General features: G+C 51.2%; 1 protein-coding gene across 6 annotated transcripts in view; it reads right to left on the bottom strand.

Moving 5' to 3' along the window:
• SMG7 (SMG7 nonsense mediated mRNA decay factor) overlaps positions 1–11,989 on the bottom strand; it is a 47,454-nt gene extending 35,465 nt beyond the window's left edge. For 4 of the 6 annotated variants that reach the window (XM_084527051.1, XM_084527052.1, XM_084527054.1 and 1 more), the window contains exon 1: positions 11,680–11,989. In XM_084527051.1, coding sequence (XP_084383177.1) covers positions 11,680–11,708 — 29 coding nt within the window. In that variant the 5' untranslated portion in view covers positions 11,709–11,989. The remainder of the gene's footprint in view (positions 1–11,679) is intronic. The other 2 variants (XM_084527055.1, XM_084527056.1) reach the window with 1 other exon arrangement.
• Between the last annotated feature and the right edge of the window lie 1,999 nt (positions 11,990–13,988).

The following is a 13,988-nucleotide window of genomic DNA, read 5'->3' as shown; positions in this document are numbered from 1 at the left end:
CTGACCAGTTTGTAAGTCCAAAGCCAAAAAACACAAAACATGGTTCAAACTTATTTCAGGCATCTTTGTCAGAATGTACAGCTTGATGCGCTCTGCTAGCTGTTCAGTTACACTCTGCCTGGTGTTTTAGCTTGAAGCCCAAAGACAAAAGCCTTCTGTTCAATCACTAAGCACCTGTTAGGCACTGCCTTTGTGTAACAGGTAGTTAGACAAATTAAATCCATACCCCAGACCATCACTTCTCTCTTACGAACTCAAATGTTGGCATTTATGGACCAAGCTTTCCAACTGTCTCATTGCCACCTGCTTTCAGACCCTTCACGTATCTCTAAAGTAAAGAATCCATTTTATTGTTGCCCCAAACCAGCTCACTTTGTTGCAATACAAATTCCTTGGCTTTATTATAATTCAATACACTTTTAAGAAAATCAGTCCCGTACGCACCATGCTGTAACTATTAGAGGCCACAGCAGTTTGAGGGAAGCACAGTTTTGTTAACCAGCTTCACCACTGAGCACAAAACGAAGCCCAGGTTTTCAAAGCAGCTGTCCTGGGCTGCCTCGCTGCCACACGCTGCTTCCAAGGTGCACAACAGCCAGAGCCAAGATTCATTTACCCCACGCTCCTTTCTCTTACACAGCAAGGAGGAGCTGGGTGAGATCTGTGATGGCCCAAGTCCTACAAAACCCATGAAAACTCCCAACCTTGCAGAAACACACAGCACAGCATGCTGTTTTCCACCATGCCTGAAGGGGAACTCCATTTGGTTTTCCCCTGGCAGCTCTGAAGCATCAGCAACTATTTCAGTTCCCCTATCAAATCCCAGATCCCCCCACACACACTGATAAGGAAGCAACAAAGGGAGTATGGGGGATTCTTCATTTGGGGAAGAAAAGGTCACTTTTCAATAATAGATTAACAAGAAAGCCAAATACACTTAACACAAGTTATCATTAAATGTTTAACCACTCCAACAGGTGGAAATGCTCACACAGAAGCAATTCCAAAACAACACTGAGCAACCAACCACTCTTCAATTTTCCTCCAAAGAAAAGTTAACTTCAACAAAAAAGAATTACAATGGTTTAGTACCTGAATATTGGTGTCTTGGTTTTGGTTGGGTTTTGGTTTTTATTTTGTTTTAAAGTATGCTGTTGTCGATTTGGGGCTGAATCAACAGCTGAGAGAAGGGAGCGGAGAAAGGGGACACAGAATAGCATTATTTTGTTTTTTTTAAATCTTATTTACTCCCTTTCTCCTAGTTCAGGTTCTATTAGAGGAGAGACAAAAGCAAGGGAGAGAGAATGCTCCCACAAGGAATAGCAGACACATTATGACCAGCTCTGGTACACTCACCTGAGTTTTCTAAAGTTTGCTCTGAAATCTCACCTACACTGCTTGTTAACTTTCCACCTCAGCCTACTGGTTACCTGGAATACTGTTTTACCAGAGACATGGGAAAAAAATAAACTCTACCTGGTTGTTGCTCGTGGTTGAGAGGAAAGAAGAAAAGCACAAGCCCTCCCTGTGTTCACCTTCCTGCAGGAGCTGACAGCAGAGCTCTTCAGCTAACCATGGCAGTGCTCGCACTACAGAAAAATTAGGAACCTATTACCCAGGGATTAAAACCAAGCATAACTACAAAAAGGCACGATGATAAAAGATTGAATGGACAAATGGCACTTGTAATACTTCTGGCACTAACACGCAGCAATTTCAAATAAAAAAAGGATGCAGACATTAAATTCTCACCTCAGGCCACACAACCAGCACTATTTCCTACAGAGCTGGACAAATCCACACAGATGGCCTGAGGTCTTGCAGTACCTGCGTGAGCAGCAGGGAGCTAGGGGAAGGAGGCTTTGTCACCTTGCCACACTCAGCTCCTGGCTGAGCCATGCAGCTCTTCATCCGGATGGGCTGCAAAACTTGAGAGTCCACCAGCAAAATTCACGTGCTCTGGGACATGTAGGAGCTGCTCTCTTGTCTGCGTTCAGCTGGAAGAGAAGCCGACCCCAGCAGCTTGGGGCTGGAGCATTTCATGAGCTCAGGACTGGAGCAGCACAGATGACGCTACTGAGAGAGCTGCCCCTCTCTAGAAACTGAGCAGCTTGAAGTTTCTGAGCGCAAATTGGAGCCAAGTGGGTCCCGAGGAAAACCAACATGTATAACTAACCCTTGGCCTGCTTGGCGGTGCGGCTCAGCTGCAGAGCCCAGCAAACCCCAGAAGTTCTGCTCACAGCAGGTTGGGACCAACTCTGAAGCAAGCTGCTCGGTAACCTGTAACGCACCCCTCCAGCCTCCGTAACTCACCAACCGGCTAGGATCAAGCTTCTGAGCAAGTCTGTAACTTCTACAGCTAGTCCTGCTTTGGGGGATTGCCCATTTTTACAAAAATCATTGTATTTCAAACATACATCTCAACCCCTCAGATACAGACTCAAAAAGGATCGTCTCTGAGCAGCTCATGCAGAGCAGAGCCGCTCACCATGCTCCCTCCACCCGCTGCAACGGCTGCAAAAAAGGCTCCACAGCACTGGGCTACAACCCCCAGCCCAAGGGAAAAAATGGCAAGGCTGGAAAGGACATCCAGAGACAAGGTATGCGATTCCCTCACCCCATCATTCCCACAAAACACCATACCGCATGCTTCCCAGCCCACCCCAGCCACACCGCCGGCCCCACAGAACTGCGGCGTGCCTTAAACCGAGCCATGCCTTACACCGAGACAGCGTTTTCTGCATCTCTGCTGCAGACTGAGTAAGAACTGATCGTGCCGGGAAAAGATCCGGCGTGAGTGCGTAATTAAAGGCCATTAGCTCAACGCCCGCGCGTGCTCCGCTCACAGAAGCCAGCTCAGCTCTGGCATTTCACTCCACAGCCACAATAGCTTGGACCTTGCCACCACACAAATGCTTCATGGAGTATTCTAGCACACCCAGAACAAATTGGAAAATAGAATGGTTTGGCACTGCATTTTGGCATTTGACAGAAAAGCATGGAAACTACATGAATCATGCCGCTTCAGCCTGAAGATCTGAGCTCCATATGCTCAGCGGTGCTATCAGCCCTGCAGAGAAGGCTTCCTGCAGCCAAGTCCTTCAAGGCTCAGAGGTCTTCTTCAAACACAAGCTACTCCTGGGCTGCATCCGAAAAACACAACTCCAGCATAGCAGTTGCCAGTTTCATAGTCCTCAAAGAATTATTTCAGGAGTTAACAGAAACAGTTACACACAAGACACATCTTTATAACTATCTTCAATGCAAAGCAGGCAGAATTTTACCTGATTTTGAGACAGCATCCCAAAACTCTGCATACATAACAAAATGTTACAGGTAGACACCAAGCACCTTTAATGCTCGCTTCTACCCAGCAGGCTACAATGGAAGCTACCAAAATAGCCTGTAGTTGCCCAGACAGCATCAGCACGCATTTGGTATCTTCATGAGAAAGATACTGGACATACCTTTTGGGATAGCCTAAAGCTGTAGAGGTCACTGCAGTCTTTGAGGTCAAACCCAGGAAGATGGGTGTTTCAGCTCACCCCGCAAGCCATAATTCCCTACACCTGACTTTGCCCCAAGCCCTGTCACTCCTGCAGCATGCTTCAAAACTAAAAACATCTCAACAACAAGGTAGTACGGAGACATAGCACCAGGTGGGAAAATCTCCAGAAGTTCATCCCCTTACATACCCTGCGTGATATGCTCCTAAATTAAGGTATTCTGTATTAATTTGGATTAGTAGTAAGGATCCATAGTAAGCACTTCATCACTTCTTTTCTAGTTAAAGATTTTACATATAGGTTCAACTTCATGCGTATTGATGGTATTAACACGAACTAACATCCCTCCTAGATTTTTACTACAGGTTTACCCTGTATCTTTCAATCATTTTTTATATTCAGTAACCCATACCAAAAATAGCCTTCCTTGAATCTCACATTCCCATCCAAAATGAAATCACATTCCCTTTTTTGCTAGCAACTGCGGATGAATGTTGAAGCTCAAAGAGTTGCTTCTGTTTTCATACACTTCTTAAGTGACAAATTCTTTAAGACTACTCTTAGTGACATTCATAAAAGCAGACCTGCTTGCCCCCTGCCTCCCGAGGAACAGCCGGTTAGATCAAGCCTCTCTCCTCAGCACTTTTGTCACTGCATTGTCCTCTACCAGCATTTATACTGCTTCAAGACAACTAGCATCTAGGCAAGAGCCAAGCAAGTATCCCTCTTTCTCCCCCTCTTCACAGGGACAGATGATTAACTTTTCTATTTTTAGTTATTAGGAGGCTGTTCTACAAAGACTGCCCTAGAGACCCCTCTCAATTGCTCAAATGTACCTCAAACTAGGAGTACAAATGCTCAAAGGCCCTGGTACAAACATCCACTGACTGCAGAAGGAACCGAAGCTGGAGTCTGTCAAGGGTTTCTTACTGGCTCCAAGAAACCCTGGTTTAAAACAGGATGACATGGCACAGCTGCCTGCCACAAAGCAACACCCACGTGCTTTTGTTAAATCGGAGCGACCAAGGCAGGACACGGCAAAGCAAACTCCAGGAGGCTGGCTGTGCAGCAGAGAACACAATAGCAGAATTTCTAGGATTATCGTAGACCAAAGGGCTGAAAGATGGTCTTCCCAACTGATTTGTCACATATTCATTCCCCTCCCCTTCTGACATTAGCTGTAAGAAAGCTAATTAGCTCCTTCAAAGAAAGGGGAAAAAATATACAAAGTCAACTTACACATACCAGCATTAGATGAAGCAGAAAAGTGTTCACTAAGGCTGAGCATTAGGAGATACTTTCAACAACACAATGAAATTAAAATATGGGAAACAGACCTCTGACTTATTAGGGACATTCTAAGTACTTTCAGGAAAGTGACTTTTTCCCCCTACAGGTGGAAGACAAAATTAACTCTAGCAGGACTCCTAAGTACCTCAAGGGTATCTCTGATTTGAGTCCCATCAGTGAAATTTGGTCTGTGGCCCACAGCAGGGTAACAATCCCAAGAGACCCCTCAGCCTTCTGGTTCCTTACAATAACCCCTTGAGTGCAGAAGCCAGTGTGAATAACCTGAGAAATGTCCTACTGGAATACAGAAAGAAAAGAAAGCAGACCTCACATTACTCCAAAAGCTCTTGTTCCATCATACCTCACAGCATGATGTTGATCTGAACGCGTGGCTGCAAATACAGCTTGGAGGAATAGAAACATGCAATATCCAGACACTGCTTGAGCAATTTCCCCCGCATTTGGTTGTCTAGGAAGACACCAAGCCTACAACCTGAACTGCTCCTCCAGCTCTTAAGTTTAAGTGGGAAGAGCAGCAGCGGCCACACAAGCCTGGAAACAGGGCCTGAAGGCAGCACTGTGAGCAGTGGTGACGAACCCAGGCTAACCGTAAGACTGCATCCCACAAGGTGCTGCCCGCAGCCCGAGCGGCCAAGGCGCAGACAGAAGGGCCAGCAGTGCTCCCTCCTGTAGGGACCAGTGAGAAACCAGGGCCTGAGGGCAGAGCCACGGCCCCAGGTCACCCCACAGCACCACTCCTTACTACCACCCCTCGCTCCAACGCGTCTGCTCACACAAGCGGATCTCTGCTGGGAGGCCCGAGAGCAGCGATGAAGGGCCCTCAGCCCCCAGCAACTCCAGGCCCCCTCTCCTCCTTCCCCGACCAAAACACACACCCCATGATCCCTCCTCTCCTTCACCAGGCGGGGCAGGGAGGGCTGAAGGCATCCAAAGCCGCCATCCTCCCCACCAGCCCAAGGGGCGCCCAGCAGCAGCTCCAGCCTCTTCTCCAGCGGGAAGCATCACGATGCCTGCAACAGCCAGAGCTGCAAACCCAGCAGCTCCACCTTCCAGGCAGATGGAATGACACGAAGCTTTAGGTTGCCTACTGTAGAAGGGAACGATACAATTCGGCACCCAAATCAGCTTATTCAGAGGCCACCACACACCTCATCGGAGAAGCCTAGGGTTACTCGTTATGAAGCTCCTGCAAGGACAATACTCTTTAGACAGAAGACGTGGATTTTATGGGTAGCTTGAATATCACAGTATGCGTTACATTCAGCACTGAAATAAAACAAGCTAAACCATCATCAAGTGGATGTTAACAGGCAAGTGTATCTTCTCACCATGCTCTAAAATAAAGAAACTTAACCCAAAGCCTCTGCAAGCCTGCACTCAGGGAAAGGGACAGCCTGTTCAAAGTGCTGTGTTCAGCTCAAGAACCCCGCTCCTAGCTCCAGTGAAACACCACTGGGTTACGCTGCCACAACAGGGCCCCCTCCTCTTCAACACAGGTCACACCGTGCAGGAATACACCGGTTAGAACAATACCTGCTGCAAGAGTCATCCCTCTAACCAGAAACGAATAAATAAACACAGCTGCAGCTTTACTTACACCAACTGCACTTGTAGGTCACTGGAACACTGCTTTGCAATAACCCCAAGCACGGCGCAGTAACAGCAGCCGCCACAGGCCATGCACTAAGGCAGCAAAAGGAGGGGTCGCAGCCCAGCCTGAAAGCTGGGGTACCACTGCGACAGCCACACCACTGATGCACGGGCACGCAGGGGTTCACGGATCCCAGCAAATGGGGCATTATTTCTTACTGCTACAGGTCAGTGAGTGCTTCAAGACAGCAAGCACTACATCGCCAGGAGCAGCAGCCCCTTGCTGTTAGCACCTCGCTCCTGCCGTGCACAAAGCTCCCCCGTCCATCAGCAGTACCTCAATGAATGGCACTGGGGAACGTGTTCCAGTTAAATGGAGGAAGCTAAAAAAGAGGAAATAAAGCAGTTCTCTGGAGACCTGGCCCAAAACGTACACTATCAAATCAGGGCCGAGGGGAGAGGGTGAGAGGAAGAGTGGGGTGCTCTTGCAAGCAGCAGCAGCTCTCCAGATGGCAAGCCCTTGGCAAGGCATTAAGGAAGAAGGGCCAAGTCACCTGCTCACTGCAGCCTTCTCCCCCTGCCTGCATCCACACCGAGCCACCTCCCTGCCAGCCAAAACATGCCCATCAGTCCCTGAATGCCCACAGGACTTGGGCCCGGCCTCCCCGTCTGCCCCAACAGGACCTTGCAGCGGCGCAGGCTCAAACCCCACACACTTCGGCTAGCACGAAGCCCTGCATGTGCCTACTGAGCCCAGTGAGCTCTGCCCACCGCTCTCCAGCAGGAGTGCCGCTTGGATGGCTGCTCCAACCACACAGCTACCACCATGCCGATGGGAACTGTCAGCACCGAGACTCCTGTCCCTCTGCAGATGGGTCAACTGCATCAGAAGCACTGGAGGAAGTGGAGCGACAGCTGGCAAGCAGGATGTTCACAGGAGCCTTGCTTCCTTGGGCAAAACACAGCGTAAGGTCTACGAGAGATGATGTGACCTTAGTGCAAGTTGCCCCTGGGTGGCAGAAGGATGTAAAAAGCCCCAAAAAGTCCATGAGAAAAAAAAAAGGGGGAGCTGCTTGGCTACAGCTGCCTGGCACACACTGAGAGGACAGATCCAAGGGACACTGCGTGTGTCTGGGGGCTTGCAGCAGGAAGCATTTATTCCAGCAGGTAGCTCTGGGGGAATTGCTTAATGTCTTTTTGTCCTTTTTTTTTTTTATTTTAATTCTTTTTACTCCATAGGTCACCACACAAAGCTTGTAGATCTGCAGTAAGCAGTACTCATCATCAATCTTACTTGCCTTTAAAACCACGGCCCTCTGCCTTGAAGAATAGCTGCTCGTGTTAAATAACAGCAGTAAGTCTAGTTACCAAGTGCCAGGAACAGCTCATATAGACAACAAAGAAGGAACGCTCTTCCCTTTACTTCTCCCCAGAGAAAACACCTTGCTAAGAAGTGCCTCCCAAAAGGCCAGTGCAGCTTTCTGACCTCTCTACTACTCCTCTCCTGTTTAAAATCCAAGAGTAAACAATGCATGAAAGTAGCATTAATCATTGCAGAACATTTTAAAAAAACAGAGGGAAAACTTTCCCAGACCCAGTGGATGTGAAGACAAGCCACAAAGGACTGCAGACCAGCCAGAGCGAACTCTGTAAAGCCCCAGGTTGCACTCACCCAGCTTGGGGCAAGGGGCAGCAGCCACAAGCCCATGGGCTGGGATAAAAAGATGAAGCCAGGCCGCCAGCAGCGGCACATGGCAGGAAGGCGAGCACAAGGTTCAGACAACACGAAGGAGGAGCAGCACGGGCTGTCTCCTTCCTTAGGGGCTGTCAAGCCCTGAACAACCTGCTGCGACACCGGGGGGCTGCCCCTCCTGGAGAGGGGGTTAAGACAGGGACTGCTGAGGTCACCTCCAGCCCCAGTGACCCCATCAGCTCCAGGCAGTTTGCTCCAGCCATGCACTGCTGGACTCTTAACCCTGAGCTGACATTTACTAACCTTTTTCCTTCCATATACTCTCAAGGTAGTTAGCTGGCTCTGCTCTGGGCTTCAAGCAGTACTGGTTTGTGCCTTTCGGGCACCGACACACATCGGTTTTACATCCTCCTCCTCAGGGATCGGTACCAGGACACGTTCACACGCGAAGGCTGCAGCACTAAATCACCTCTGCTCCTGCCCTCCTCCACTAACAAGGAAGAAACCTGGTGAGAGGTGTGTCACGGCCTGGCAGACAGCAACGGAGCAACCGCACAGACACGGCAGATGCAGAAGTTAATGGAGCTACTGATGAGTCTTTGAAAAGAGAGCCACGATTTAAATTATTAAAGCAGTCAAACCTTTAATGAAGTTGGTTATAGCCTCATCCTAAGACTAAAGGAAACTACCTCCCGGTTCGTCAGCACCAGGATTTCTAAGCAGTGTTTGAGCCCTGTAATTCAGGCACTTTTTATGCTACGTTTACATAGTGCTAAAAGCCACAATTTACCGGAGTAATGCCACATGTAACTTGAAACTGGAGTTCACAGCTCTGTAAAACACAATCCAGACGGTCACGTCTCCGCCAAACTGCGACACTTCTGAGTCCACGTTGACTACACTTGGAACGTTAGCATGCAGAATTGGCAGTGAAGCTCTTTCCTTAGAGCAAAGACAAGAGGAGTAGGTGGGTTCAAGCTTAGTACTGTCTTTAAAAAGGAATTTTCAGTGGTATTATGTTAGAGATCCCATCGGCAGTATAATTTGCTTCTAAGTGCCTTCTGTAGCTAGCAGGATACATGAAATGTTTAAGATGCCTGTCCCACAAGATCAATTTGATGTATGGGGAATACCTGAAGACTCCCCAAGCAGCATGAATTTGGCCAGATCAGACACACCAGGCTGAGAATGCATTCACCTGAACAGAGAGGTGCAAACTCTGCCGCCCTCCTCAGAGCTCTTTAAAAGAACTTTCTGATGTTTTTACTCACCTGACTAGATTGAGGGATCTTGGTAAAGTGTCTCAAAGACAGACCCAAGAGAAGTACCTAGGAAACTTAACTCAGAAGAGACAGAATGCAACCTGGTCCTCCTGAGAGGTGACCTTGAAAAGGATATTGCATGCAGGAAAGCGAAGACCTCCAACACTATCACGATATATGAAGATGACTTGAAAAAGGACTTCAGAGAGACTGGGTACATTAAGTCTGACCTTCTCTGTTCTTTCTGGAAAACTTCTGTAGGAGCACCAGCTGCTTCTCAGCTCTTGCACTCTTACTGAAGGGTCAGGATCTTTTAAGAACAGCATTTTAGAACAACTGATTCGTGTACATGTACACACACACACACACATATATAGACAACGAGAGGCTGGTAGGGGAGGAGTTAAGGCACTCTGGCCAAGAGTCCCTTTCTTCCCTGCTCATTCTCTTCACTGTCTCTTGATTCTTGCAGAGTCATTATTTCACTAGTTATTCAAGCATTACACGGTCACCTCAGAAATTCAGCTCTCTCCTACCTAAACTTCAAACACACAGAGAAAGGTTTTTCACACAAACTTTTCTGTCCCTCATTAGCTTTATGAAGCAAAAGACTAGCAGAGACAAACTGCCCTGCACCTTTACCCAGCTCAACATTTTTTAAGCTACCTTTTTGTATCATTACCCTTTATCTGTCTGTTCCTTCACCATTCCATGTGGATAGAGCTTATGATGCTGGCGCCAGGAGGATGCCCTCCTCCGTAAAAGGACTAACAGACCTGGCTCTGAGAGCTTGAGGCCTTCTTCCCTCATTAGCCTGGGCTGCAGCATCCAGTTCCCAGCAGCTCAATTTCTGCCCTATGCAAATGAAAGAACTAAACATACACAGTAACACCGCTGTGGACATAAAAGGCATCTTGCAGATTTAAGGAAACTGCCCCCAAGCCTACCCTCTCCACAGAGAACTGAAACAAACACTGTGCAGAGGGAAAACGTGCACGTTGCTGGCTACAGACTGCTTGGAAAGTTTTGGGGGCTTCCCCCCCTTTCTTTTTTCCTTTTTCTGAAGGAGATCAGGTTTGTGGTGGCAAACCCAGGAATCACCAGATATAAGGTATTAGCACCCAGTGCTCAGTCCTGTCACATTAGGCACTACACAAAACAGAGCGGTCTGAAAATACACTACAGGCTGAGCTACACCATCAGAGGAGCAAAGTTAGCAGAGAGAGGTGACTACTGCCCACGTGCTGCAGGCGAGGAGGATCTCCAGCTTGGCACAGAACAAGGAGTGCCAAGAAAAGGCCTGGGGGTGCAGGAAGGTGCCTTGGGCAGGACACACGCGGCTGGGGCAGCGCTGCCTTGCAGGAACACAAGGCAGTCACAGGCTCATAGCCACGGGGGGAGAGCTGCAACATGATTAAGACAGATATTAAAGTGACTCTTGTACCAGCAGAGGAGAGCTGACAACAGACGTTTTAGACCTTGCATTCATGAAGTGTCTGGAAAAATGGAAGAAGCAGCTAAGACAGCGCAGGTTATAGATCTAATTGGGAAGAAAAAAAACCTTGTGAACTTGTTACTAGAGAAAAGATCAGCTACTTCTAGGGGGCGAAGGCTTGAGTTGGGATCTGGACCACCAGGGAGGCAGGCGCAGATAAGATTAAGAAGAACAGATGGATCTGAAGAATCAGTACAGAGGCACAGCTGAGGCGCTTCACAATGGTAGTCAAGAATTGTTTGGGAAATACAAGAACCTCCTGGAACCCGCTCTAGAAACCTGCCCAGGCCTTTAAGTCTCCAGAAAGAGCCAGCATGTCTTTCTGGTAGCACTACACCTTTCTCACGAGGCGCCCCGGAAGGCTGGGAGGTGCACAACACCCCCTCCTTCAGCACGTTACAGACACCAAAAGGCCACCGGCGTCTCACAACTCTCCTTTCCGCAACTGTAAGACAAAAAAAGCATTTCGTGCCCGCCGAGGGAGCCTGCAGGAAGCCAGGCGGTGCCAGCCCCCAGCAAGACCCGGGGCCCGCGTCCCGGCCGGCACTCCCAGCCGCCCAGCTCCAGCCGGCGGGGCCACGGCAGGGCCGCCCCGCAGGGCCCGGCAGCTCCCCGCCGCCCCGGGGCACGGCGTGACCTTGCGGCGGGGCCGGGGCAAGGAGGGCCGGGGGCCGAGGGCCGTCCCCGCTCTGCTCTGCGCCGAGGCTGCCCCGGCCCGAGCCTCCCCGGCCCCGTGGCGGGGCTGGGCCCGGAGCCCCCCGAGCCCCCCGCGGCCTCGCCCGGCGGCAGGAGGCGCCCCCCCGCCCCCGGCAGGGCTCTCACCGGAGATACTGCGCGCACAGCAGGCTCATCCTCCGCCGCTCAGCCGCCGCCGCCGCGCCGCCCCGCCGCGGCTCTCACAGGCCGGGCCGGCCCCACGCCCCCAGGCCGCCGCCGCTGCCACCGCCGCCTCCGGCCGCCGCCGCCATCTTCCCGTGCAGGGCCGAGGGGAGGGGCCGGGGGCCGCGCTCCGGCCGGGCACGGGCCGCACCGGGAGGAGGAGCTGGAGCCGGAGCCGCCGCCGCTTCAGGTGCGGGTGCGGGTGCAGCCGCCGCACGGCTCCGTCCCGTCCCGTCCCCGCCGCCCCTCCGGGCCCTCCCGCCCCGCCGGCCGCACTTCCGGGCCCGGCCCCGCCGCCACTTCCGGCGGCGCCACCGGCAAAGCCTTCCCCGCGCCTTGCCCCCCCCTTCCCCTGAATGGCGGCCGCCGATTGGCTGCCCCGCTGCTATGGCAACCCCCGGAGGGGAGGGGGCCGAGCGGGCTGTCGCCATGGCAACCGCGGCGCCGGCCCAGCGCGGCCCCCGATCTCCTCAGCGAGCGGGAGGGCGGGCGGGGAGCTCGAGGCCCTGCCCCACGCCGACATATCGCGACTCAGTGTGTGTGCGCACACGGACGGGGCTTGCCTACAGCCGCCTCGCCACTGGGTTCGGGCCCAAACTGGGCTTTGCGCTGAGAAAGCACCCCCCTCACCACCACCACCCCCAGCGCAGCAGCCATTTGGCCGCCTGGGCCCGCCTGAGGCAGCGGGGCAGGAATGTGAGGGGGGAGCACGAAGCCACAGCGCAGCCACCGGGGCACCCGCAGGGGCAGGGCGCTGAGGGGCCGGCACGGGCTGCCCGCAGGAGCTGTGGATGCCCCGTCCCGGCCGGTGCTGGAGGCCCGGCTGGATGGGGCCTTGGTAAGGCCCCTGAGGACAAAGCACAAACTGTGTTTTGAAAACGAACCCCTCGTGTTTTGTTTTGTTTTCCAGGTTGAAAGGAGAACACCCTCGGGGAAGTGGTGTTCGTGTTGGAACAGAAGCCTCCTGAGATGACGGGATCGGTTTCCTGGTTTCCTGGCAGCTCCCAGTGCAGCACCCTGGGCAGGGCTTGGGGCTCTGCCTCCATCCCTCCTCTGCGTGGGCTCTTCCCTGCAGAGTGGGAACAAACTGGGCAGCACTGGGCAAACTGGGGCTGCTCTCACCTGCCCAGAGCTTACTCTGGGGTCCAGGGTCTGCGCCCCATCCCTTCGTCTGCCTCAGCCAAACCTTTCCACCTTTTTCCACCTCTTTAGCTAGACAGGAGCCCCTGCCAGAGGCTTCCTCTGAGGCAGAACAACACTGTACAGCATGACTATAGCACAGCCACCAAACTGCAAAGGGTACTCTGGAATGTCCTCTGCTTCCTGTACCCCATGGCAGCAAGGCCTTGGTGCTACCTGCACTGTTATTATGTAAATTAAAAGGTGGCTGCAAGGACAATTTGATATATATTATTTTTTTAGCCAGCATTAGCACCGTGATGGACTTTATACAATGCAACTGGAGCACTGGCTTGTCTCTGTGACTCTGAGTGCACTTCTGAGCAGAACAGGTTGGGTCTGTCCAAACAGGAATTTTCAGTGCTGCCTCACCCTAAACTCAGCTTCTGCATGTGGATTCAAAGACAGAAGCTTAATTTGGGGTGTTTTGGCTGTGTGGCACATCCAGGGTGGCACATTCTGGCTTCCTGCAACATCTGTCCATCCCACGCACATGGGTCTCATCCCTCATGCCGCGTTGGGAAGAAGCAAGGAGTGGGCTGCATTGACTCAGTGGCTGTCTTTAGTCTTGTTCGAGTCCAGTTCACCTCAAAAACCCCGAGAGAGTTGCATGGGGCAGAACTGATTCCTGAGTCTTGGGCAGCTTGCCACACTGGGGAACGAACAGCCCTGGTGTTTCTTATTAATTTCTACTCCAAATCTTTTTGGAGTCAAGGCTCCTTCCATTTAAGGAGGAGTCACAAGTCTATCTCCATTTAGTTTTATTCAAAGAGAGTTGTGATAAAGGTCTTATCTTCAAAGAAGCAGATTTCTCAGAGAGGTCAGAGCGTATTATAATTTTTATTGCTAATGAGTCAATAATTGTGGTCTACCATTTTATTAATTACATGGTACTGGGAAGGATTTGATCCACAGATGAGCCCGGTTGACCAGATAGCCCAAGAACGCAGTGAATAGCAATGTATCCTGACTCTGCAACACAGTCAAAATGCTGAGGAGTGAAGGGATCCTGATCCCAAAAGTGAATCTGCTTGGCATCCTTCAGCAGCCTGAAACACTGCAGAGCCCAAGGT

The sequence above is a fragment of the Aythya ferina genome, assembly GCF_964211825.1.
Source record: "Aythya ferina genome assembly, chromosome: 8".
Classification (NCBI taxonomy): domain Eukaryota; kingdom Metazoa; phylum Chordata; class Aves; order Anseriformes; family Anatidae; genus Aythya; species Aythya ferina.
The sequence above is the reverse complement of the archived record's forward strand: the minus strand, read 5'-3'. Positions and strand labels throughout refer to the sequence as shown.